Here is a 24,658-nt window from a genome sequence, read left to right on the forward strand (position 1 = left end):
CCTCCAAGCAGCCAGGGCTGGCCAGCCCTCCAGCCCCTCTGGTTTCAATAAAGCCCCGTCTGGGACCGGGAAGGAGGCTCAGCGTCAGAGAGGCTGCTGAACACGAGGTGCTGGCTGTGGCCCCAGAGCCTCCCTTTGCCCTTGGTGGTCCTTGACTCTGCTGTCACACTAAGCGAGGTCCCTCCATTAAAGTGGAGGGCCAAGCACACACAGAGGACCCCTTTGTCATCCTCTTAGCACAGCTGAGACCAGCTGGCATTTTCACAAAGGGCTTTACTAAATACTAAGGGAGAACAAAAGGGAAATAATTACAGAAAACACGAAAAACCCAGCCCTGGCTGCCAAGTTCCCAAAATACAGGTTTCCGATCCTCTGGTGATGACGCGTCACCCCGAAGGCCTGGGACAAGGCGGCGGGCACCTTGCCTGGCTTCACTTGTTCACAGCCCTCGTGGCTGATGCCATCTTGTTTCCCGCCCCCCGGGAACCACTTGGTCACCCGTGGGCTCTACTTTTGTCTCCTTTCCAACCTGACCCCACCCCAGGCCCCCCACTGGGTTCTGGTCTCTGGCCAGAAGCATGAGCCTTGTCCCCTGGGGGCTGGCGGGGCTGTGGTGACCAACCCAGGGCGTGATTACATAGTAATGGGAGGTTGTCCTCCCACACTTGCCCCTACCAGAGAGGCCCACCCAAGTTGTCTCGGGCATGGGGTCTAGGAGGGCTACCTCTGAAGACTGAAGGACAATTGGGTAAGGAATGGGCAGACTTGGGACATAGTCCCTGTGGGGAGAGGAGAGAGTGCTTGGAGGAGTGATCCAACTCAACAAACATTAAGCCCTTACTGTGTGCCAGACACTGGACAAGGTGCCGGCGATCCAAGGGTGAACAAGTGCCTGCCTTCTCAGACCTACAGTCTGAGGGAAGACAGACAAGTAGCTAGGCAGTGATGAGACTGACGGCCCGGTGCTACGATGGAGAAACAATTCAAGGTGCTGGGTGCTGGATGAGGGGTATCTCACCCAGCGGTGGTGGCCAGCCAGGCCATCGCAGCCCGCCCGGAAGAAGTGCGTGGAGAGAAGGAAAGGGGCTCAGTGTTAAGGCTGGGGTGGGCCCACAGGAAATCCCAGCCCGAGGGGAGGAGGAGAAGGTAGAGAAGGCCAACCAGGCAGCTTCCCGCTGATGACCTTGGCTAGCTGGTGGCTACAGCTCACCCAGCCTATAAAGTCGAAAGGCCCTCGGCCCCAGCTGCCCGCTACTGCTGTCCCTGCCAGCCAGGAAAGGAGAGATTCTAGTCCTTGGATACTCTACTTCTCACCCACCTCTGGCCATACCCAGGTCTGGGGCTCAGGGACAGTGCTCCAGAGGCAGATGCTGAATTGCCATCAAGGGAATAGGAAAAGGTCATAGTTAGGAAATAGTTCAGAGGGTCAAGACAATGAAGAGGCTAGGCCAAAATGGGAAAATGAGTCAGGAAGCTGAAAGACAAGAAATTGGGATGGGTTGAGGCAGGTGTTTCAGGCTAAAACTGTGACTAATGCAAGGTGTGGGAAGCTGAGTGTTTGGGGGCAGCCTTGGGAGGAAGGGGCTGGCCTGGCAGCCTGGCATGCAGGACTAGACCCTACAGCTGCTCAGGGTGACTACTGTCATGGCCTAGACAGTGTTTCCATGGCCTAGACCCCTGTGTTTACCTATATTTGCCTGACTCCCTGTGACAGGGTCAGCTCCAGGCCTGGGATGAGGGCTTCTCCATCCCACACATCAACGTTTCAGAGTCTGCCAGGCATCCACTCTGCTCCGGCAAGGGGAAGACTCAGAAAAGGTTCAAGACATGGACCCTACCTTCAAGGTATTTGCAATATGGTTGGCAGAGACAGCTTATGCTCACTGGAAAGAGCTTGGAGAAAGACCTAGGTTGACCCTCATCTCGTCACTTCTCTAGTAGCTAAATGACTGTGGGCAAATTACTTAAACTCTCTGCACCTCCATCTTCCCATCTTCAAAATGGGAATAATTAAAACTACCTCCCAGGGCTGTGGTGGAATTCAGCCAAGTTGAAGTGACTCAAGCACCAGGCACAGTGCTTGGCCCATCATAAGTGCTCACTAAACATCATCTCTCTCCCTGCAACACCAACAAATGATTGCAACAATAAACAGTTCAGTGTGGAGTTGTGGCGTTGACTCTGCTAGTGGATCTGCTCCGAAGGCCTTGATGACAGCTGGGACCTGACTGCCTGGATGGTGATGGTGAGAATATGGGGGCATGGGAGGTGGAGGAGGCTGCACACACATGCGCCTCCCCGCATCGTTTGCTCCTTGCAGTTAGCAGAAGCATACAATTCTTTATTTTCCATCTGTCTCATGTCCGTGATGGCAAGGACCCTGCTCTGTAACTGGAGTGTTTTTGTATCTCTAGTAAGAATTAAAAGTTGAATCAGAAGTCAGGCGATCAGTAAAAGGACTGTTATTATTCCCACTTTGGATGGAGGCAGTGGGGGCTCTGAGAAGCAGAGGAAGTGACTTTAGGTTATATGGCCGGTAAGGGCTGGACTCGCAGCTCAGGAGGGCAGAGCCACCAGCACACCTGCCCTGGACTGGATGTGAACAAGAGTAGGCTTCTATCTAACCCATGGAAATGTTGGGTCTCATTGGTTTCGGCCCCCAGCCTACCCTAGCTATTTCATCTCACGATACAAGAAGCCAGGTTTAGAAGCCTATGGTCCCCAGGTTAGTGACAGAACAGGCCCACTTGTGGGAACCGCAGACATTGTCCAGGTTTTTTTTTTTTTTTAAAGATTTATTTATTTGACAGAGAGAGATAGCGAGAGAAGGAACACAAGCAGGGGGAGTGGGAGAGGGAGAAGCAGGCTTCCCGCAGCGCAGGGAGGCCGATGTGGGGCTCGATCCCAGGACCCTGGGAACATGACCTGAGCCGAAGGCAGACGCTTAAGAGTGTCTCACTCAAGAGTGTAGAAAAGAGAGGAGACGCCTCAGCCGTCTGTACCAGCCCCCACGAACAGAAACTTTGAGGGAACCTCTGCACCACATGCCCCCGGGGGCAGTGCCTAAAGCACAGTAGGGCTGAAGCTTTGCGTCAAATGAAAGAATGAATGAACGCAAACACATGCACATAAAACAATATATGCAGGCCTCTACATACACAGTCACAGGCAAACATGCCCAATGCATAAGTGCTCAAACCCTTCAGTTACAGACAAGCAGATACAATACAGATATTTAAATACACATACTGATGCACAACACACACCTGTGCCCACATACACAAATCCAAATCCAAAATAAAGACACACATAAACGCATGTACTACACATACACAGATGTTATGGGTAAACATACATGATCGAGATATGCACAAACACACATCTACTCACCCCCATACACATACACAGCAATGCCCAGACAACCCTCCACCATGACCCTGGGCCCAGGAAGGAGTCTGTCTGCTCCACGAGCCCTAGCATGTTGGAGCTCGTCGGAATGTTCTTTGCAGCCCCCGCTTAGCTGGCTGATGACTGGCCCCTGGCTCTTGGACCTCCGGGCTTGGCCAGGCAGGGCGGCAGTCTCTCTGGCAGGCCCGCGTGGGTGGGCAGGCAGGCAATGGACACAGAGGTCACTGGGGTGAGAGTTGGGGCTGCCCTGGCCTCTCTGCTTCTGGCTGGAATGTGAGCGGTAGGGGCTGCCTCCCAGGTCTCCCCCTCTCCCACGGCGCCCACCGGCCCCAGGCCCAGGCCAATCCTTGACTCCTGCCAGGTTCTTGCAGCCAGGGGGCTGTGCGGGGAGGGCAGTGGGGGTGATGAACGCGCGAGGACTGCAGGAGGGCACACACAAATGCCCAGAGATGCACAGTCTTTCACGGAAGCCAGTCCAGATATTCACCCACACAGAAAGACACACAAAGACAGGCAGGCATACAGACTCACAGTCACACTCAAATGCACATTCAGACACACTTGCAAACACACCTAGAGACACAGCGGACACATACACACAAAATCACACAAGCATACAGAGCTACTGAGAGGCCAGACCCACACACAAGCCGCACTTGAACATACAGCAGACACACGCAGATAGACACCCAGACCACATAGACTCCTGGCACACGTGGATCTCCACAGTCACACACAAATGCCCCTACACATGCACACCCACACACCCCCACACACAGACCCCTAGAGGCAGACCCCTGCCGAGTTAGAGCATTTCCTCCTCCTGGACTGGGAGGAAATGCAGCACTAGGCCACTCTCCAAACTACATGTGGCAGCCTGAGAAAGCCGCTTCCCACAGGAGAAAATGGTGCTGGACCCTCAGCCAGGTGCCCACAGCTGGGGTGCCCTGCTGTCTGCGTGCTTGGCCAGAAGTATGCCTGGGGTGGAGAGGCGGCTCTGGAGCCCCACGCTTGTGTGTTGTCTCTGTCAGTTCCTCAAAAACACACAGACACACACGCACACCCTTTTCCAGAGTGCAGATGTATGTACAACATATACAGGCAGGGGCACTCTGGGAACCTCGGTTTCTTCATCTATAAAATCTATAAAATCCTCCTTTCACCCCTGAGGACTGTGGGGATGGCATAGGGGGCACGCTGCTGCCTTCCTAGGGTTCTGGAGCTGCAGTTTCTGCAGGGGCCGCTGAAGTCAGGAGCCTCGTGGCAAACGCTGGGCTCCACCACCCGGCTGCGCGCAGCCACGCCGGCCTAGAGGAGCGGGAGCGCAGCCGTCTGCCCCTCTGCGGGTCGGCACTGGGGGCCGCCTAGGTCACGGGCGCCCCGCGGGGCACCAGGCTCCGAGCGGCCCCGGGGGCAGCTGCAGGCTGGGCGGCGGCGGCGGCGGGGCGGGAGCCGCAGCGGCGGGGGATGGGGGTGGGTGGGGTTGGGTGGGGGGCGTCCCTTCCAAGCGCTGCGGCCCGGGCGCGCTCGGGTCCGCGTCGTCGCCGCCGCCGCCGCCGCCGCCACCCCAGCCCCGCGAGGCGCTCGGCCGCTCCCAGGCCTCGTCGACGGTGGGCGGGGCGGGCCTGCAGCCCCGCCCCACTCACGGCCCTTGAAACCCAGTCGCCAACCGGCTGCAGTCCCAGAAGAGAGCTGCAGTCTGAAGAGGAGACTGCGTCTCCACTGGCCAGCCAAGAGAGGCCCTGGGGTCGCGCTGGGCGCCCGACGGGCCCTCCCCAGGGACCCGCCTGCCCCACACCGCCCCGCCCCGCCGGGCGCTCCGCATCAGGTGCCCCGGCCCCAGCCCTGCCTGCGGGCTCCAGGCTCCTGGGGCTTCCAGAGGATGCTCGGGCCACCTGCGGGGACCTCGGGGCAGCAGTGAGGTCCTCTCCTCCTGTGCCAGGGGCTCCCCCAGGGGGCCGAGCATGGTGGTTTTCCCTTGGAACCTCCTGGCTTGGGACGTCTGAGAAGATGCCTGCCATGAGGCTGTTCACTTGCTTCCTGCAGCTCCTGGCTGGGCTGGCACTGCCCGCTGTGCCCCCCCCAGGTAAGACCTATCCCAACCCCAGACTGGCCCCCCTAATCTTCCCAATCTCCAGCACTCGAGGCAGGGGTTCTGAAATCACAGAACCCCTCGGGGGAGCGGCACCTCCATGGATGTCCACACACTTCCCAGGAGCCAGGCTGGACCACGTCTTCTGGGAGGAGACCTCAGGCTGGGCTGTCCCAGACTCCAGCTCCGGGGTCTGTCTTGGCGGGGGCAGGGAAGCCACAGGGAAGGGAGGGAGGTTTCCTGTCTGGCCCCTGGAGCCCTGGTGGCTTTGCTAAAAGCATCTCTGCGCTAATCCCTGGCGGGTCCCTGGCCTTGTGGTCAGGGTCGGGGCCCCATGACCAGGCAGGCGCCCCCAGGACCTCTGACCTGGCCTGGTGGCGGGGAAGCCAGCTGAAGAGGCCATTGGTGGGGAGGCTGGGCCCTGCCCCCACCGAGGCTCTGGGTGAGCCCAGGGCTTCTGGGTGGGCTACGGGTGAGACAAGAGGTCCTGCTATGCCCTCTTTCCCCGGGTGGGCAGTCACAGTTCCTGCGTGCAGGGCCTGGGGAAGCGAGCAGGGCCCTTTTCCCAGGAGCCGGGTGAGTCTGGCTGGGAGCCAGCTTGGGCAGTGAAATCCTGACAAAGCCAATGAGATCCCTTCCCACTGCACTGTCCTGCTGCCCCAGGAGTCTCCAGCTCCAACCAGGGAGCGGGTGGGCTGGGCAGCCCTGCGGGACGGAAGAGCCCCACTACCTACCTGCCGCTGCCTGTCTGCTGTGGGGCTGGCCAGAGGTGTAACCTTACCCGCAGCACTGGCTCCTGGCGCCACCCGCTCCAGCCCCTCAGCTCCCACCAGCTGATCACCTCCCCCGAGCTCTGGCGCCCAGCCAAGGCGTGCTGCACAGGGGCCCGCAGGACTGGCCTGGGGCTGGGGAGAAGGGAGACCCCGAAGGACTGCAAGATCTTTGAGACACAGAAGGCAAAGGGTCTCCCAAATCCTCTAGCCTCCCACTCTTTCCAAATGAGGAAACTGAGGCCAGAGAGAGGGATGGGATCCATCCAGGGTCCAGGGAGGTTTTAGCTGCACTTGGAAAGAGGCGGCTCTGAGACGGGGCAGAGTGTGGGCAGCGGGTGGTAAGGAGCTCAGAGGGGCCTCTGCCCTCTCGCCAACCTGGCCACAGAGTGCAGAGGCCCCAGGTGGACCCCCCTCACCTCTGCCCCTTTCTGTCCGCAGCAGTGGGCCTTGTCTGCTGGGAATGGCTCGTCAGAGGTGGAAGGTAAGCACACTGGGCTGGGGATGCACATGCTCACCAAACCCGCTCCTCCCAGTCCTCTGCACAGAATAAGAAGGGATTGGCGTCAAGGATGGGCACAGGCTGATAGGAAGTTCGGGAGAGTCTGCACGCTGGCTGACATCCTGGCTGACAAAGTTGGCAGGACCTGAGAGATCCTTCATTGGGACCTAGAGGCCTAGTGAGGTGTGTTCCTGGGCCAGGGTCACCCAGCCCACAGAGAGTGAGGCTGGGGCCGGTATACCCAGGGTTCGTCCAGTTGGCTCGGAGCCCCTTCCCAACATGATGTAAGGAGGCGGATGGGGTCTCAGAGGGCAGTGCAGGCAGTGAGAGCTAGGGGCTGCACTAGGGGTCTGGGAGCTGGTTGCAGTGGGCAAGCAGTCAAGAGGATTAGGGAGGGATGAGGGGACCTTCCCAGAAGCCCAGCCCTGGCGGAGCTGTGGGGATCTGACCAGGCCTTTCCATTGATTACAAACAGACAGAACATGAGTCCTGCCCTCCCAGGCCCCTCCACTCCCCACCCTGGGTTGCATCAAGAGGCAATCATCAAAGGGTGTGTCATTTGCCAAAGAGACATACGTGCAGAAGGCAGGAGTCCCATGCCAGGCCCCCTGCCTCGCTCCTCCCTCCCTGCCTCTCTGGGACGTGCAGCAAAGCCACACACCACTACCGAGCCTTCCTATCGTGCCGTGGGAGAGGGAGCGTGTAGGGGCGTGCGCACGCACACTCGTGGTAGCCTCCAAAAGCGGGAACACCCTCCCTCTGCTGCCCTACCCGCCTGGTGGCCAACCTCTCCTGGGCCTGGCTATGCTTCTGGGCCCCTTGGGCACGGAGTCCCAGGCCCCTCGGGCACTGAGAAGGCGGAGGAGGTAGCAGCCCTTAACTTCACTGACACTCTCCCCCTCTCCTTGCTGTGCCCCCTGGGACTGTCACAATATCATGCTCTTGGGATTTGGGGAGGGGCCCATCAACCATCTCCACCCCATGGCCTCTTTGATTCTTTTAGTGTATTTCAGGCAACAGTCACCAAAGAAGTCTGAGCCTCCGTTTCCTCATCTGTAAAATGGGAATATTAGATTACATGATATCCAAGGTTCTTTCTCTAAGATTGTGCACTTCTCTGACTCCATGGAGGAGACACAGGAGTATATGTCTCCCAGGGACAGGGGTGAGGAAGCTTAGACGTGTCAGTTCATTAGGGCAGCTCACCTGCCATCCCAATCAGTCAGGGATCTGTATTGTGGCCAGGGCAAGTACCATGAGTTTGGGACCCCAGTCACCACCATATGGAAAAGCCATCCCCTCTCGCTAACACCAGACAAGAGACAGCATGCTCTGTATTTTGCAGCCATGGACGTTGATTTTTACTATTACGATTCATGGTACTAGCATTGGGCATTTACTGCAATTTTGAGCTGCCCACAGGCTGTGAACTGGGAAGGCATTCATATGCTCTACCTTTTATAGAAGGAGAACCTGAGGCTCAGAGAGGCCCTTGGGGTCTCCTAAAGCCTCAGATGCGCCTCAGTATATGTGGCAAAGTCAGTGTGCACAGCACCAGGCCTCCCCGTGGCTCACGGCTGAGCAAGCATGAGCAGGATGTCCCTTTCGGCAGGCTGGCTGTGTGCCCTGCCGGTGCCATGGAGGGGACACCTGCTGAACCCAGGCTGGTGGCCAGTGGCTCCGCCCAGCCCTGTGGCCCCTCCCTAGGAGCTTGCTCTCAGGATTAAACACTTCCCTTCCTGCGATTCCTCTGTCCTGGGTGGTAGGCAGCTGGAGCAGGATGGGAGGCTTGCCCCTGGAGCTGGTGAGAGATTGCGGAGAGCCCATTTGAGGCCCCAGCAGCAGCCCATGGGACCGGCCAGCCCCGGCCAGGTGCCTGACGGAACCATGCCCTCTAGTTCATCTTACCTCACCCTGCCTCTGGAGCAGGTCTGGGGCCAGAGGAAGTGCTCTCGGAAGCTGCTGAGCAGGGTTCTCTCCTGAGGGGCTCAGCCGCCATCTGGGAGCAGTCCCCATGCTCCGGGAGCCAGCCCCTCACAACCCGCTCTGTTTCTCCCACATGCCCAGACTGTGGCCTCCAGGGATGAATTGCCCTCTTTCCTGGTGGCCGCCAGATAAACCAGGCCCAGCCCGCCTCCTTCTTAGCCCTCTCCCCCTCCTCCTCCCCACACGGTCTGGCCATGTGGCCCACAAAGTGGCAGATTCCGGGGCCCTGGAGCATAGCGGGGTGTGGGGTGAGGAAAGGAGATCCATTCTGCCGCCAAACCCAGGCAGCTCTACTTGACCTGGCCGTGGCCCTGCCTGCCCAGCCGGGTGGGGGTCCATGTGGAGAATGGGAGGGGGTTGAGGTGCCCCTTCTCTGCTGCTTACCGCCCCTCACCCCAATGGCTGGTCCCAGAGCAGGGGCCTGAGCTTTCCATGGCACTTTGGCAGCTGGCTGTCCCTCTGCTGTTATTTATGTTGTCCGTAGTGGAGATTAAACACTCCGAGTTCCGCAGTGCTCGTGGATTTCAGACTGAACGCGCGCTCCTGCAGTTACAACAGGGACAGGCTCCCCTGGCCTCAAACCGCACAGGCCGGCTTCCCCAGGGCACCGTGGCTGCTCACAGGGAGAGGGCTTGTTTCCCACTTGGGTCCAGGGAGAGTGTCCCCGTGGCCTGGAGAGGTGGGACCAGGGGAGGCATCTGGCACCCCGCGGGTCCCCAGGCCCAGCTCCTAGTACCCCCTAAGCAGACAGGGCAGAATGGAGAGGCAGACACCCAGATAAGCATGGTTTATTGCCTCTGTGGCTGCCTTGGCCAGCTCCACGGGGATACACCACCTCTTGGGTATTTTCCACCAGCTTGCAGCCCTTTCCAGAGGGCCTCTGTTAGGGCTGAAGTTTATTTTTCCTCTAAGATTACCCTGAGACTAGGCCTTGCAGGCTCAGTGGAATGGACTTTGGCCCCTTCTGTCTCCTAGGAAAGGCCGTGGGGAGAAGTGAGGGGCTGTCAGGAGAGGCCACGGCTCTGGGACAGAGGCTGTGGGGTCCCCAGGTGATCCAGCTGCCCTATTCTCCCCCATCAGCTGATGACAACTGTCAGGTATAGGGCAGGATGACCCAGTGTGGGAGAGGTCTCTCTGCCCACAGTCTCAAGGCTGGGCAGGGTTGCACGCACAGAATCCCAGACCGTCTGTCAGAGCCGAGAGAGGCCTTAGCAACCATCTAGTCCCAACCTTTTTGTTTTCCCCTGGCTGAGGAAACTGATATACCCAGAAAGGTTAAGTGACCTTCCCAAGGTCATACAGCCCAGGATAGGGCCAGGACTAGAAGCCAGGTCTCCTAGCTCTAGCTACTCACTTCCTATGAGCCTCTGTTTGGGACCAGGCCCCAGGCCTTTCCTTGAAGGAGCAGCATCTTTTGAGAGATTCCAGATCAGCCCACACGAGATCCTGGTCATGACCACACAGGACCTAGTAGGGGTCAGGGGTGTCTGTGATAAGTCTCAGTGAACTATCATCTAACCAATCAGACATTACTTAGCCTGTGTTCCCCATGGTGCTTGGGCTCCTGTCCTCACGGAGCCTCAGCTTGGTTGTAGAGGAGATAAGATCTACTAGTGGCCAAGATAGGGCAAGGCCCCAGGGGCCAAATTCTGCTGCAAGGAGGAATATTGTTCAGACTGGGGAAGTTGGGGAAGGCTTCAGAGAGGAGGTGGGGTGGTGGGCTTTATTTGGTTAGAAAAGGGAAGGGGACACGGAGCATATCCCAAAGGTGGGAGTTACAGTGATGCAGCCGGGCGTGGTGTGAGGGTGATGGATACGGAGAGTGGGTTCGGGGCACATTGCTGGCTGTGGCCTTGGCTGCCAGGTAGAGGAGCTGGCTCAGAGTGGGGCAGAAAATGAGGACTAAAGGGAAGGCTAACCCTCCCTGTGGGACTCTACAAGCCAGTCATGCTGAACTGACTGCTTTCTGCAAATTCCCCACGATCGAGAAGCACTCGATCAGGCCTGAGAAAGACCCAGAGGGCCTGAGGAGCTGCCAAGACACGCTCCTCCAAGCTCCAAGGGCACCAAAGCCGATAGGGGTGCCTGCGCGGAGAACAGAGTGGAGAGCCCGGCACTGAGCAACTCCACGGGGCTGGGATTTCTGTGCGGCAGATGAGCTGCGCGGCCAGCAGTCACCCCAGAGGCCTCGTGTCAGGGGTTCGGAGCACAGGGAGCTCACAGAGGCTGGGGGCTTCTTGGAGGAGGGAGCGTGGGCTGAACCTGCAAGGCCCTGCAGGGCCTGGGGAGCAGGGACTGGGGCCCGACGCGGCCGTGTGTGCCTCCTTGTAGTGGTGCCCTTCCAGGAGGTGTGGGGCCGCAGCTACTGCCGGGCACTGGAGAGGTTGGTGGACATCGTGTCAGAGTACCCCGGCGAGGTGGAGCACATGTTCAGCCCATCCTGCGTCTCCCTGCTGCGCTGCGCCGGCTGCTGTGGGGACGAGAACCTGCACTGTGTGCCCGCAGAGACCGTCAACGTCACCATGCAGGTAGGCGCCCCGGCCGGGAGGCGGGCGGCCGCGGTCCCGGTCACGGGCCCCCCCGGGCCAGCATGGGGCCCGCTCACGTGCTGCGATACCAGCTTTCCCCAGGCTCTAGCCTGGTCCCACCCCGAGACCCAAGGATATCCGGTTGAGCTTGGAAAAGAAGTCTGTTCAGATTCAAGAAGTCCCTGTGTGTGTGCACTAGGAGCATTTGACGCCCTGGGCTTTGCGCTCATGTACACACACACACACACACACACACGCACACACTCTGGTTTATTGGGCCCTTTGTTAGTGAGGCCGAGCCCTGCACAAGGCGCCTCCTAAATGTGACTTCTGTTACCTCAACATTCAATCCCTCAAGGCAAGTGTTAGGTACATTGCACCGAGGAAGAGCTTGAGGGTCAGAGCTGCTCTTTCACTTGCTCAGCAGGTAGAAGAACCAAGATGGCACACAGGTCTCTCTGACTCCAGGGCAGGGCACCCCCTTCCTACGCTGGTGCTGTGCTGGTGGCTCTGGGTGAGGAGGGACAGGGGCCTCCCCCAGACCCCCACACAGGTGCGAGGGCTGTTTGCCGCCCACTCAGAGCAGAATGAGAGTACGCCATCCAAAGGCTGGTGGGAAACAAGAGTCTGGCCCTCCTTGCGAGGAGAGGGTGGAGAGAATGTTGGAAACCCACAGCCATCCCGCAATCCAGGCATCAAACTCTTCTCTCCCTGAAGCTCCTGAAGATCCACTCTGAGGACCGGCCCTCCTATGTGGAGCTGACGTTCTCTCAGCACATCCGTTGCGAGTGCAGGTAGGTCCTCAGGGAGCAGCTGGGACAGGCCCTTCGTACTTGGCAACCTCAGCCGAGCGGCTGCCCATCCCTCCTGCACCTTCCTCCTGCCGAGGAAGACCAAGGAAGTCGGGGAGCAGCGGCAGCTGCCTTTTATCCCCCACATGGGCTGGGTTGGCCTGGGGAAGGGGTCCCATCAGCTGGAGCACAGCTGCCCCAGACGCCGTAGGGGCAGCGGAAGCCTGGGCCCGTCCTCGACGTGCAGGGGTGGGGGGCACGCTGTCCCCCTCCCTGAGATGGGAGGGAGCTGCCACAGCCCTGGAAGAGGTGTGTGGGCCAAAGACATTGCTAGCCTGGACTTCGTTCCCGGCCCGGCTGGCTCCCCGGGGGAGGGGACGCTGGACTGCGGGGCACAGAGAGGGATGGGCCCGGCAGGAGAAAAGCAGCAGAAAGAAGGAGTCAGTGGGCTTTCTTTAAAGTCATGCCTCTACCTGGTGGAGACTCTGCCCAGCACCAGTCTTACCACTTTTGCCCAGGGCACCCTGAACATTAGTTACCAGGAGTAGCAGGCCCAACACTTTAACCAGGCTCAGGGAGGAGAGAAATGGGCTGGAACCTGGTACTCTCCTGGTACCCCTGGGCCATGGATGGAGGCACCGGACTGGACGTCCTGAGCCCTGTCCTGGGGCCAGAAGACAGGGGGAGGACCACTATTTATCGTGTGCACCTCTTCTGTGCCTAGCCCCACACGAGGCCCTTAAATGTTGTCTCAGTTATTCAACAAACATTTATTGACTGCCTACTGTATGCCAGGCGCATCCTAAATGCTTAAATACAGTAGTGAGCAAGGCAGACAAGGTCCCTCCTCTGGTAACAACCCTACGAGGTAGTAGGTACTATTGTTGTCCCCATTTTACAGATGAGGAAACGGAGGCTTGGAACAGTTACATTATTTGCCACAGCTAGTGAGTGAACCCCCGCTTATCTAACGCCTGAGCCTGCCCTTTCTCATGTTTCTTCGGGAGCCCCAGCACTGCCCTGGCCTTGCCCTGCCTACTGTGCAGGGCTCTGGCCACCCCTTTTGGACCTGAGCCCAGGCTCTAGGCCCTCTCCACTGTACCTCTGTTGGAGGCCCTGCTTTAGTCCATTGCCTCCCTTCCGTCCTAGCCAGGGCTTAGCCATGTAACAATCGTTCAGTAGTGAGCCCTCCCGGGCCCAGCGCCACTCAGTGACCCTTCACCTTCTATGTCACCTTTGCCCTCCAACTGCTCTTTTGGGGCCGGTGGACTGGGGAGACTGAGGCTCCAAGAGTGTCTCTTACGGGCCCAAGATGGCAGAGACCTGGCCAGGCAGTCCAAGAGGCCCTGACTGGCCCGGGCCGTGCCCCGCGCTGGCTCCCAGGGGAGATACCCAGGGCAGCATTCCCTGGCGCCAAAGCGGACGGTTACCACCCTGCCCACGCCCCCACCCTGTTCCCAGGGGAGACTGAGGCCCTGTCCCCTTCCAACGGGCTGGGCAACAGGGACACCTTTCTTCTCACTTCTGGGCCACCAGCCACAGCCCCGCAGGCTGAGCCAGGGCATGCGTGGTGACTGTGGGGCTCGCGCTCACCTCCCTTCATTCCACCCCCTCACGCACTCCCCCTGCTGTTGCCGGCAGCGACATTCATCCCCAGGGTGGGGGTGGCGGGCGTGCGCTGCCAGGCAGAGCCTCAGCTGGTGGCAGCCATCCTCCAGGCCAGGGCCTTGCCCCTCACTCACTGTCCTTGCAGAAACTCCCACAATGCACTCTGGGAGGAAAGGCAGGTACAAGGGAAGGAAGTGAACAGAGAAAGTCAGCAGAGAACAAACTCACAAGTCCACACACTCAATGCCAAGAGGCTGAGGAGTGCAGAAGGGTGTGGAAAGGGGCCCCAAGAGGAGATTCCTATCTCTCTTGGTGGGTTCACAAAAGCCTAGAGTGGAAGCTGAAGCCCAGAGGCCTCTGGCCATCCCTCCCTCGCTGGCTCCATCCTGCCCCCTAGTGGTGTCAGCACTAACTGCAGGACCCAGGCTCTGGAGGTCTGAGAGATGTGGGGGTGGCAGGGAGCCCCACTTACTGGTTTCCTGACTCTCCCCTGGTCTCTCTGTTTTCCCAGGCCTCTGTGGGAGAAGATGAAGCCAGAAAGGTAAGTGGCCTGGCTGGGGCTCCGGGCTATTCTCGGCCCTGCTGGCCCCTGTCCTAGCATGGGGGGCCCCCCAGCCACTTTGTCTTGACGCTTTTGGCTTATTGCAGGAGGAGACCCAAGGGCAGGGGGAAGAGGAAGAGAGAGAAGCAGAGACCCACAGACTGCCACCTGTGAGTGTGCGGAGACGGGGACCAGGGATGGCAAGGAGGCCGGGCCAGAGGGGAGCCCCAGCCCTGCCGGCAGGGATCAATGGTCGGGAAGGGAAAAGCAAGGCCCAGGGCAGTCTGGGGGCAGAACAGGGAGCCAGCATCTCCTAGAGAATCTAGGGCCCAGGAAGCATCAGGGGACCTTGGTTCTTGATCAGGCTTAGCCCCGAGTCTCTTCATGGCCCCGAGCAAGTCATATCACCTCTCTGAGCCTCCTTTCTCTCTATGTGTAGAGGGGAGCCCTCAGTCATTCTGCAGACATCTACTAGGCACTTACTGTGTGCCAGGCACCTCAGTGAACAGACCCACACCACACTTGCTCATACTAGTGATGAAAAGTCCGACAGCTGCAGACATACCCAGGCCTACTTCCTAGTGGCCCCAGGGAGGTGCAACCCCCCACCCCGACTGGCTCCCGGGCCTGTATTTTTGCCACCCCTCCACTCCCCACCCATGCAGGGGACCTTGGGGGTCCACTAGCTTCCTCTTTCCCTCTCAATGTTGCCTGCTCATCTTGGCTTCACACCTGGAGGCCCAGGCTGGAGCCCAGGCCTGCGTGTGTCTGGGGGAGGATTAGAGCGACAAAGCCCAAATCTGTGAGAGTAAATAGTAAAAATATTTCACAGGCACAGAAATTCAGCCACACGGTGGTTCTCCTTTAGAGCCTGCCTCTTCCCCATGCCAGACTCCAGGAAATCATTTCATACCATGGGACTGGAGCTGACCCATGTCCTACCCCATGAGCCCTCCCCTCTGTGAATGGAGACTTCCACCCCATTCCATGAGGACAGGGATTCTGGGGATGTTTGTCCCCTGAAAGTGTGTGGCCCTCATTTCTCCCTTGGGCCCAGGCACAGACTGGAAGGAGAAGCCAGCGGTGTAGTCAACGTGGGGCTCCCCCAGCCCCTGCCAGGCAGCCCCAGACCGAAAGTGTCTCGTTGCTCCATTTGCCGGGACAGTGGTGCTCAAACATCTCATTTGGGAATCTCCTGAACAAATTTTAAAAACTCATGTGCTCCCTTGCTTATTTTTACGTTGATATTGAACTTTTTCATCAAAATTATAAACAGTTGCAAAGGGCATCATTTCTGGTATGTTATAAATGTTAATATTTTAGTAAAGTCATTATATGCCCTCCACGTTACCCCACAGGATAAGCTATCCTAATACTCACCATCATTCACTTTTTTTTTACAAAAAGATTTTATTTATTTGACAGAGAGCACAAGTAGGGGGAATGGCAGGCAGAGAGAGAAGCAGACTCCCTGGGGAGCAGGGAGCCTGATGCGGGACTCGATCCCAGGACCCTGGGACCTGACCTGAGCTGAAGGCAGACGCTTAACCGACTGAGCCACCCAGGTGCCCCCTCATCATTCACTTTAAAAAAGAAATGTGAACACTCTGCTTTAGTGGTTGCATGTTTACATTGCTTCTTTTTCCCTTGACCTTGTGTTTCCCTTCCACTCCCCCCACAGAGTGGCCTAGCTTAGTACGTTTTAATGTTCAAAAGTGCCTGATCTATCACCTTATTGTATTTATCTGCCATGACAATGGTATATAAATTTGAATGATTTTTCATTTTCCTGTGAACAGAAAACTCTAAGTTCTCCCCTGGAATAAATCGTCACAATAATTATTAGTAGTACCAATTGATCAAAACAGCACAAATACATCATATTTTAATAAATGCAAAACACAAAAGTATAATCAGTCTTACCGGGAGTGCATCTCAGTGAGATGGAGGTGGCTACCTCTTTTTAATTAGTTAGTGAATCCATTAATGAATGTTACCTCTTGCCAGACTGAGACAGGATTCAGCATTAATTCCATTCTCATTTTTTTAATAGATGGAAAGGTTGAGAAACTGTGCTCACATAAATAAATAAATGGGACTAGATGTCACACAGTCACTTGAACTCCTTCCAAGTTATTTGCCAAAAGCCTCAAGGTGATCTGCTAACAAAAAATCGCTCCTCTTGACATATTAGCTGACAATTCCGTTAAATTGTTCTTCAGTTTTGTTGAAAGCAGAAGACTTGGAAACCACTTGACTTGCAAAAGCCTTGGTGGCCCAGTCATGGACCCTATCTCCTTTCCTAACACTTACCTCAATATCTCAAGTTGTCCTTTCGTTCACTGTCCCCACCCCAGTACTTTTACCCTGGGGCAAAGTACTGACCCAGTTTAGGAAGGGGCAAGATGCTCCTTTCCTTCCCAGAGGGAGCAGGGCAGTTGTGGGCGAGGCGGTGGGAAAGCAGACCTCAGGCACTTTCTCACGCAGATGGTCTTCAGGGCAGACGGTATGTGCAGGCTGCAAACCCATTCTCTGAGCACCATCAGTACTCACACGCCCCTCGGACAATCTCCATGCATATCTAGGGTTGCCTAGACCCCCCCCCCCCTTAGGGGACTGCTGTCCTAGAGTAACCAGAGGCATTATTGCGTGGGTTCAAAGTTGGCTCTGTGACTGACTAGCTGTGTGACCTCGGGCAAATGTCTTAACCTCTCTGAGCCTGAAGTTGGTTTTGGGTTTTTGTTTTGTTTTGTCTTCGAAAGGGAAGTGACAGTAGGGTATTCCTCATAGGCAGTTGTTAAAGGGCAATGAAAAAGTGCTTAGCATGGGGCTGGGCACCGGGGTAAGTGCTTGGTGAAGAGTAACTCCTAGCTTCTTGGCCTCAGTGCAAGCAGACACCCAGGAATGCTGCAATCTCCCTGTGTTCCCTGTCCAAGCTTTCCCTCCAGGTTTGCCCCCCCTCCCATAGGAGGGACCCCCGCCCTCACGGGGTGCTGATACCCCCTCTCTGTGTTTGGTCTCTGGCAGGTGCGGCCATACTGTTCCCCGGAGGTAACCGGCCCCTCGGAGGAGAGACATCTCACCCCTGGCTCCTGTATTTATTACGGCCACACTCAGTTACCTCCCTGCTGACACCTGCCCTCTATTTATTAGCCAATTGTATCCCTGCTGAATGACTTGCTCCCTCCGCAATGAGGGGCATGGAGGGACAGGACCCTCAGGAATTCAGTGCCTTAACCAGAACGTGAGAGAAAGAAGGCAGCCCCAGACCCACGTGCGCTGCAGCTGGAGAAGAAACAAGACCTGTGGCTTCGTGAGGGGCCAGCGGGGCCCCAGCGGGCTTCCCTGCGCTGGGAAAGGGAGCGGGGACGGCCGCCGGGTCCCGGGCCTGGGGCTCCGGGCGCTCCTGGCCAACGTAGGAGTGGACGGGCCTGCTCTGGAGCCCTGGCCCAGGCTGGGGAGGGGAAGGCAGGGAAGGCAGGCAGCGGGTGGAGGAGTCCCGCAGCGTCTTCCTCCGCCTGGCAGCAGCTGGGCTCCCTGCAGAGCCAGAAGCTCCGCTCTGGAGACCGGCGGTTGCCTGCCACTGCTTGTCCCCTAGGTCTCTCTCCACGTCTTGTCACTGCTCGCGCTGGGACATTGTTCTTTACGGTCAGGGCATCACCGCCTGCCCCTCTCAGGGACACAGGCAAAGAGGGGGCCTGTCCATTGACTGGACGTGGAGCCAGCTGCCCCTGACTGCGTCTGACCGCCAAGCCAGATTCTCTTGAATAAAGTATTCTAGTCTGGAGCCGGCTTTGCGGGGCGGCGCGTCCGCGGGGCACAGCAGATCGCGGGAGCGGGGCGGGAAGAGGGGCGGCGCGCTCAGGGCCGCTCCCGCAGGCCCTGCGGTGGTCCCTTCGCAGCTGCTTCGGGCAAAAGCCTGGGCTCCACTCCTGCCGTGCGGAGGGGTTCCCAAGATGTAATCGTGGCCTCAAAGGGGGGGGGGTCTGGCCCCAGCCACCCGGAACAGCCTCAAATTCAAGAGCACCCTCCTCTTCCCCTGCCCCCATGCCCCGCCCCCCACGCAACTCCAGTGCCTGGCCCCCACCCCCACCCCGGACCCTGAGTGAAGGGGGGGCTCCCGGGCTTCTCCCAGCTCTTGGAGGAGATGTCCCAGCTGCAACACCCCCAGCCTGCTTGGGCGGCTGAGGGCGGGGATCTGCAGATGCCCGATTTCTTCTTTTTACCTCTCATCTTCCTCTGCCTTCCTCCTGGACACCTTGGCATGAAATGAGAAAAAGTTCCCTTTTTTTCTTTTTTCGGTCCAAACCGCATACTGTCAGATTCCCACCTGCCTGTGACCTGCAAGGCGCACGTGTGTGTTTCTGTCCTATGTGTTGCGGGCGGGGGACTTCCCCATTTCTGTCATCTGAGGCTGCTCAGGACAAACCCACAGGGACCCAGGGGGCAGGGGCTGGCCTCGGGCTCTGGAGGGAAGCCAGGGAGGGTCGGGCGCTGTGGGGTGGGGTAGGGTGGGGTGGAGCAGCCCTGCTGAGGCAGCTGCCCTTGGCAGTGTGTTCACGGAGGCCTGGGCCCTCCTGGAGGACACTCTGGTTCTGGCCTGGTCATGGAGGAGGTGTGGGCCAGCCTGGGGGGACATGCTTTGCAGGAGAAATGCACTTCTCTCCTACTTCTCCACGTTAGGGCTGTAGCCATCCTGAGCTACTGCCTTTGACAGACTGAAAGCTGGGAAGAGCACCACTTCCCCTTGGTCAGGCCTCTGGCTCAGCTCCAGGGACCCCAGCCCAGCCCCTGCAGCATGTCCAAGGCCGTCAGCCTCACAGGGCCGCTCACTTGGACATCACCCTCCCCTCCCAGGCCAGCAACCCCTGTAGAGAGCTAAACAAAGATCAGAGAAGCTCTTGGAGGCCAGAAGTGAAAATCAGCATTGGTGGCTGGGAGGCTCACAGCAGGAAGGAGCAGGAAGGGAACTGACTGGTCTGTTTGACCATATTGGGTGCCCTTTAGGTCTCAGAGGGCCCTCTTCATTTGCTCATTATATGTTTGTGGAGCACCACCTGTGCGCCTGACGCTGTCCCCGGCACCAAGGATTCAGTGGGGAATAAAGCACGCAAGGCCCCGCTCTCATGGATCTTAGATTTGAGTGGAGAGACAGACTATGACCATATGTTGCCAGATATTGGGTGGACTTTTCTGTCGCTCAGATTGATGACAGGACTCAGGGCCAAGGAAAAGGGTCTTGAGTATCTCACACTCTAAAACAGAGGGAAACAGTTTGGGGCGGGACACCTCTGCCTACAGAATTTATCATGAGATGGCCGGTATTTGTATCAGACACCACCCAGCACCCTCTTCCTCAGTCTTCATAAGCAGAGACCAGGGAGGGGGGAAAGGGGGAGGAGGTGAGGTTAGCGGAGACCTGGGTTGCCGGCCCCTTCCCCTCCTCTCCCTGGGGCTGGATTTGCCGCGCAGATGAGCCCATGTGCTAGCTGGATGGCAGCTGGGGGGAGTGGAGAACAGAAGCACGACAGGACAGAGAGAGGGGCAGCCAGCAGGAGTTTCCCATGGGTCAGCGGGACAGGGTGGAAGGTGCATGGCCCTAGGCTGCCCTCCCGTTTTTCTGAGAGGAAAACCCACTGGTGAGGAGGCTGTGGGCTGTGGGTGGAGGGTTGGGGCAATCACTGAGTGGGGGCTGTCAGATATAGAGCTGGAAGGCGAGCTCATCAGGGAACAGTGCTGTGGGGTGCCTGGAGTTGTGGCCCACAACGGAGTTGGCCTCCAGATGCCCATCATGGTAGCTGCATTCACAGCCGGAGAAGACATGGCCACAGCTAAGTAGTCCTTTCCCCAAGTCACTCCTTCCTGACCCCATGTGAAAGAACAGAAGGGAGCCGTAGGGAGGGCAAGGCGGGCACAAGGGCCAACCGTGCCCTCCCCACTCCCTTGGGCCCAATCCAGGCCCTGCCTGGGGGAGGAAAAGGGATGGGTCTTCAATTGGGCAGAGCAGCCTAGATGGGGCTGGACCTTTCCTAAATTAAAGTGACAGGAACATTAGAAAGTCTCCCCAAAATGCTATTAGGAGACAGGAAAAGGACAATCAACATAGTTCATCTAGAAACCATGATGAGAGAAAAAAACTAGTTTGTTTTATACCCACCGTTGGCTCAATGAGCAAGTTACACGTGTAAACAAAGAAATTAATAAGAAAATGTCTTCTTGCCAAAATGTGGCTCTGGCATATTAGAGATGGCCTTGAATTCTTTGACGTTACGTTCCTCGAGGGGTAAGGTCTCTGTTTCCTCCCTCTGAATCTGAGTTGACCTGGGTCTTCTCCCTAAGGTGGAAGAGACCCAAAATGGTTCCTTCTGAGCAGACTGGCAGCTTCTGCCTCGGTCTCTTGTGAGACTGAGCTGCCACATGAGAAGTCCGGTTATGGCGAGGCCACCATGCTGGAAGGAAGCCCAAGCTGCCATATAAAGGTGGAGAGAGAGAGCCTGTGCGAGCAAGAGCGAGTGAACTCAGCCGGCCTCCAGCTCTTCTAGCTCCCAGCCATCATAGTCCCTTCAGCTGAGGCTCCAGACCCCATGGAGCAGAGAAGAGCTATACCCACCATGCCCTGTTTGATTTCCTGGCCCACAGAAATATGAGATACATTAATAATAAATTGTTTGGGGTCAGTGTGTCATGCGGCAATAGGGGCTGAAGAGAATATAAGGAAAACAAGGAAAGGGGATGAGATTGTGTTTGGGGGAAGGTGCTCTAGACCAGGAGGCCATGGAGGGCCTCAGTGGAGGTGACACATATGGTGAAGTTTGAAGGACAGGAAGGAGTTGGTCCTGTGAAGATCATGAGTAAGAGCCCTCAGCCAGAGGACACAGTGGTGCAAGGGCACGGAAAGAGTTCCAGGCAGCAGGAGCCTGACGAGCAAGGGGGAAAGGGCACGCGAGGGGATGTCTGGGGTAGGCGGGGGTCGGGTCATAGGGTCATGATGGGCTTTACAAGACAGGGTGAGGAGCTGGAATTCAGTTATAATGTGGAGGGAAACCATTGGAGGGTTGCAAGCAGGGGAGTGAAGTGATATTAGGTACGTTTTTTAAAGATCTAGGGACTCCAGGGACACCAGACTTCGAAGGCTGTAGCAAATCCAGGCAACCCATTACAGTGGCTCCGTCTACGAAATACTGGGAAGCAGAGAAGTAGCGTTTGGTCTTCATCATGCATGTGAGCTGATTATCCTGATCATTCATTCACTCATAAGCATTCTTTGAGGCTCCTAGGAGCAGGCATTCTGTAGTAGATACACGTGTGAGGGGCAAACGATATTACCCAGAGAAAGTCTTCCCAGTTTCCTGCTTAATAAAGAAAATCCCACTCTGCAAGACAGAAGGAGGATAAGGAGAGACGTCTTAGCTGGAGAGACTATGTTGATCTACCTACAAACTAAGAGAGAGAACTACGGGAAGCTGGGGAAGGGAAATAAAGGCCTCGGGGCTGGATCTGGAGAAGGAACTCAGGGTTTTATTGTAGAGCTCTTGATGGCTTCAGGTCCTTTGGGAAGGGAAGGAAGGGTTTGGGGGCGTGTTCCTCATGTTGAAGGCCCTAATGTTCTTTGAGAGATGCTCACCCCGAGAGACACCAGGCGGAGCCCCAAGCCCAGTGGAATACTGGATTCGCTAGGGTTACACAGAGAGAGAGAGGTAAGACATTGTTTCCGACCTAAAAGCCATCGGTGAAAGGAATCAGATATGTGCAGGTGATTAGAATAGAAGGAAAGAAGGCTGGGTAGCTTAAGCAAATGCAGATGAAGTGCTACTAAAGAAACCCGAGATAGCAGGCATGATTGGCCCACGGGCAAAGCCAGGGCCAGCTTTGAAAAGCCTGTGGCGCTTGAGCTATGACTTGAGGAAAGACAAGACTGAGTGTGGGGAGATGACCCGGGAAGGTGTCTACTGGGAGGCAACCCATCAACAAAGAACCCAGAGGTGGAGAACCCATTGTGCTTTGGGATTTTCGAGTGGTGCGGTTTGGCTGATGCTTAAGGTACTTGAAACCGAAGAGTGATGGATAAGGCCAGAAGGTAGCCCGGGCCCTGGATGCTATCCTAGGGAATTAGGGCTTTGCTAGGCAGTGGGAAGCAGGAGAGTGACACAATTTTGCATTTCAAGGCTGAAAGAAAATTTGCAAATAATCTATTTCCACCTCCTTTTTTTTTTTTTTTTTTTTTTACAAATTAAGAACCTCAGACCCAGGCTTGTCCAAAGCCCTGAAAGTTAAGTGAGCCAGAATTTAAAAATTTATCAGTGAGTGAGATGAAGGAGAGGAAAAGGGGAGGAGAACTGTCTACTCCAAGCCTGAGGAGCAGGCCAGACATCTGCGAGGTGGGTCGACGGAATAGGCCCCTCCACAAACTCTGGTGGGAAATCAAGGCTCCAGACAGGGCAGTGACAGGGGCTTGGTGGGGAAAGACGGCTGTCTGTCAGCACCAGAGCCCAGCAGCTGTTTTCCCAGAGAAGGCTGACCCTTCCCTTTCCTGAGGGAAGCCTGGAGCGCTCCCCCTCCCCCTGACATTGGCTGCAACTGAGGCAGATGAGGGCCCGGGCCCCCGCTAGCCGTCTGTGGGCCCCACCTCAGAGGCCGTGGGGCTCCAGGCCAAAAAGATGGTGTGTTTCTAGTCCCTGAGGTAGCTTCGTTACCACGGAGACCACCAGGCAGGAAGGTTGGGCAGGGAGGAGGTTGAGGGCTTCCTCCCGGAGTTGGGCCCCCTCCCTGTTCCTCCCACTGCGAGGGTGTTACCTGGGTTGCGGGGGCCAGGGCCCTGCCACCCTACTGACCTCTCATGGAGGCCCTCTGGAGAGTCGGGCCTGGTCTCGGTGGGACTCCCCGACCCCCACGCTGCAAGTCCCCCCCCTCCCGTCTCCTCTGCGGGCCCCCGCCGCCAGCCGGGACACCCATGGGGGCCACGCGGTACCGGGAGGGTCTGTGCTCGCGCAGTGCTGCTCGTTCACAGACACGGGGCCGCCTGCCGCCCAGCCGGGGCCTGAGGCTTAGACTGTAATGGTGATGCCCTCCCCTCCTTGAGCTCCTTATCCCTTCCACAGCAGGCTCCACCGCAGTCCTCTTCTGAAGCCTGTGAAGCCTTCTCCCTGGCCGGACAAGCTGGAAGGAAGTACTGAGAGGGTGAGAAATGTGCCCAGAGAACTCGAGTCCCGGCCGCTCGGGAGGCCCCGGGGAGCTGACAGCTGGCCACGGTGGCCTCACCGGCCGGCAGGGAAGGCAGAGCTGAGGCCTCGCGCTCTGATTCACTTGTGCACCCAGGCCGTGGACCAGGCCGTGGACCCAGGGCCAGCCGTGTGCGGTCATGGAAGCCATCACCCAGAGGGAGGGCCCAGTCAGAAGCTGGGGGTGCATCCGGGAGCTGTCCCCAGCTCGACTGGAAATACAACTGCTCACCAGCCGTGGGGAGGCTGTGGGGCTGGGGGGGGGTTGGACTCTTCTCTCACAGCCAAGTTCCAAGTCCAAATCCAGGAGACTCCGGGGGCCTTTGGGATCCGCCAAAAACCGGTCCTAGCCAATCAAGATTAGCTCCAGCAACAAAGGCTCCCCATGGGTTGTCTCACCAAGACCCTGCATCTTTGTGTACGTGTAGACTTCCCTGCCGTCCCCCGCCCCCTGTCCGTTTCCCCTGAGAATAAAATGTTCCCATCCCCTTGGGAGAAGACTAACTGTTCTGTGGCTATAACAAGCAACTCTTAGAACCAGTTATAAACCCGGCTTATTCGACCACTCGTTCCGGTAACCATGTTCCCAAACCCGTGTGCTTAACCAGTCATTGCACGCCATGAAAATAACCAGGAAGCACCAGCCTCACTCCATGGACCATGCTGCTGGGGCCAAAGGTCAACCAACTGCCAAACACTCTGAAAGCTGACCCACCGCCGAACTCCATGCTTCCCGAAGCCTGTCTGAGGTTCACCCTCTGCCTTGCTCAGACACCGTGCCTTGCAAGTACAGCTCTCCCTTGCTTCAGCAAGCAGTAAACTCAGCCTCTCGTTTCAGATACCGAGTGGTTACATCTTCCTTCCACACTAGCGCCACCATGTTAGACCTGTCTCTAAGGTCCAACACGCTTGTCTTTTTCTAGTTCCTGGAATTTGTGGTGCCCCTCAGGGCCTTTGCTCATGCTGTTTCCTCTGCCAGGAAATCCCTTCCCCCCTCCCACACCCAACGTTGCTGACTAATAAATATGCATCAGCCGTAGCTCAGCTCGAAGGCACTTCCTCAGGAAAGTCTCCCAAACATGCCTGCCCATCAAACTGGGTCCTACTCCACCATTAGAGGTTTATGGAGCACGGTCTACTTCCTTGTAGCACTGATCACTATATTCTGAAAAATAATTCTGTAATTTCATGGTATATATTTAATATATAATTTT

At 57.2% G+C, this 24,658-nt stretch overlaps 1 protein-coding gene across 2 annotated transcripts; it reads left to right on the plus strand.

Annotated features, from left to right (window-relative positions):
- Positions 1-5,304: 5,304 nt before the first annotated feature.
- On the plus strand, positions 5,305-18,001 carry PGF (placental growth factor). Of its 2 annotated transcripts, XM_044917968.1 has the most exons (7): positions 5,305-5,486; positions 6,705-6,754; positions 11,090-11,286; positions 12,004-12,080; positions 14,197-14,226; positions 14,334-14,396; positions 17,254-18,001. In XM_044917968.1, the coding sequence occupies exons 1-7, from the start codon at positions 5,419-5,421 to the stop codon at positions 17,279-17,281; spliced, it is 513 nt and encodes a 170-aa protein (XP_044773903.1). In that variant the 5' UTR covers positions 5,305-5,418; the 3' UTR covers positions 17,282-18,001. The 2 variants fall into 2 exon arrangements, with proteins under 2 accessions (XP_044773903.1, XP_021535245.1); XM_021679570.1 differs by lacking the exon at positions 14,334-14,396 and having other exon boundaries at positions 5,305-5,490; positions 6,709-6,754.
- Positions 18,002-24,658: the final 6,657 nt, after the last annotated feature.

This window comes from Neomonachus schauinslandi, chromosome 9 (genome assembly GCF_002201575.2).
Source record: "Neomonachus schauinslandi chromosome 9, ASM220157v2, whole genome shotgun sequence".
NCBI classification, from domain to species: domain Eukaryota; kingdom Metazoa; phylum Chordata; class Mammalia; order Carnivora; family Phocidae; genus Neomonachus; species Neomonachus schauinslandi.

Excerpts from the sequence above, each read along its gene's own strand:
- PGF (XM_044917968.1), top strand. The coding sequence starts at position 5,419 with ATGCCTGCCATGAGGCTGTTCACTTGCTTCCTGCAGCTCCTGGCTGGG. Across the intron at positions 6,755-11,089 it reads TGGCTCGTCAGAGGTGGAAG|TGGTGCCCTTCCAGGAGGTG; the intron begins GTAAGCACACTG and ends GCCTCCTTGTAG. Across the intron at positions 11,287-12,003 it reads CCGTCAACGTCACCATGCAG|CTCCTGAAGATCCACTCTGA; the intron begins GTAGGCGCCCCG and ends CTCTCCCTGAAG.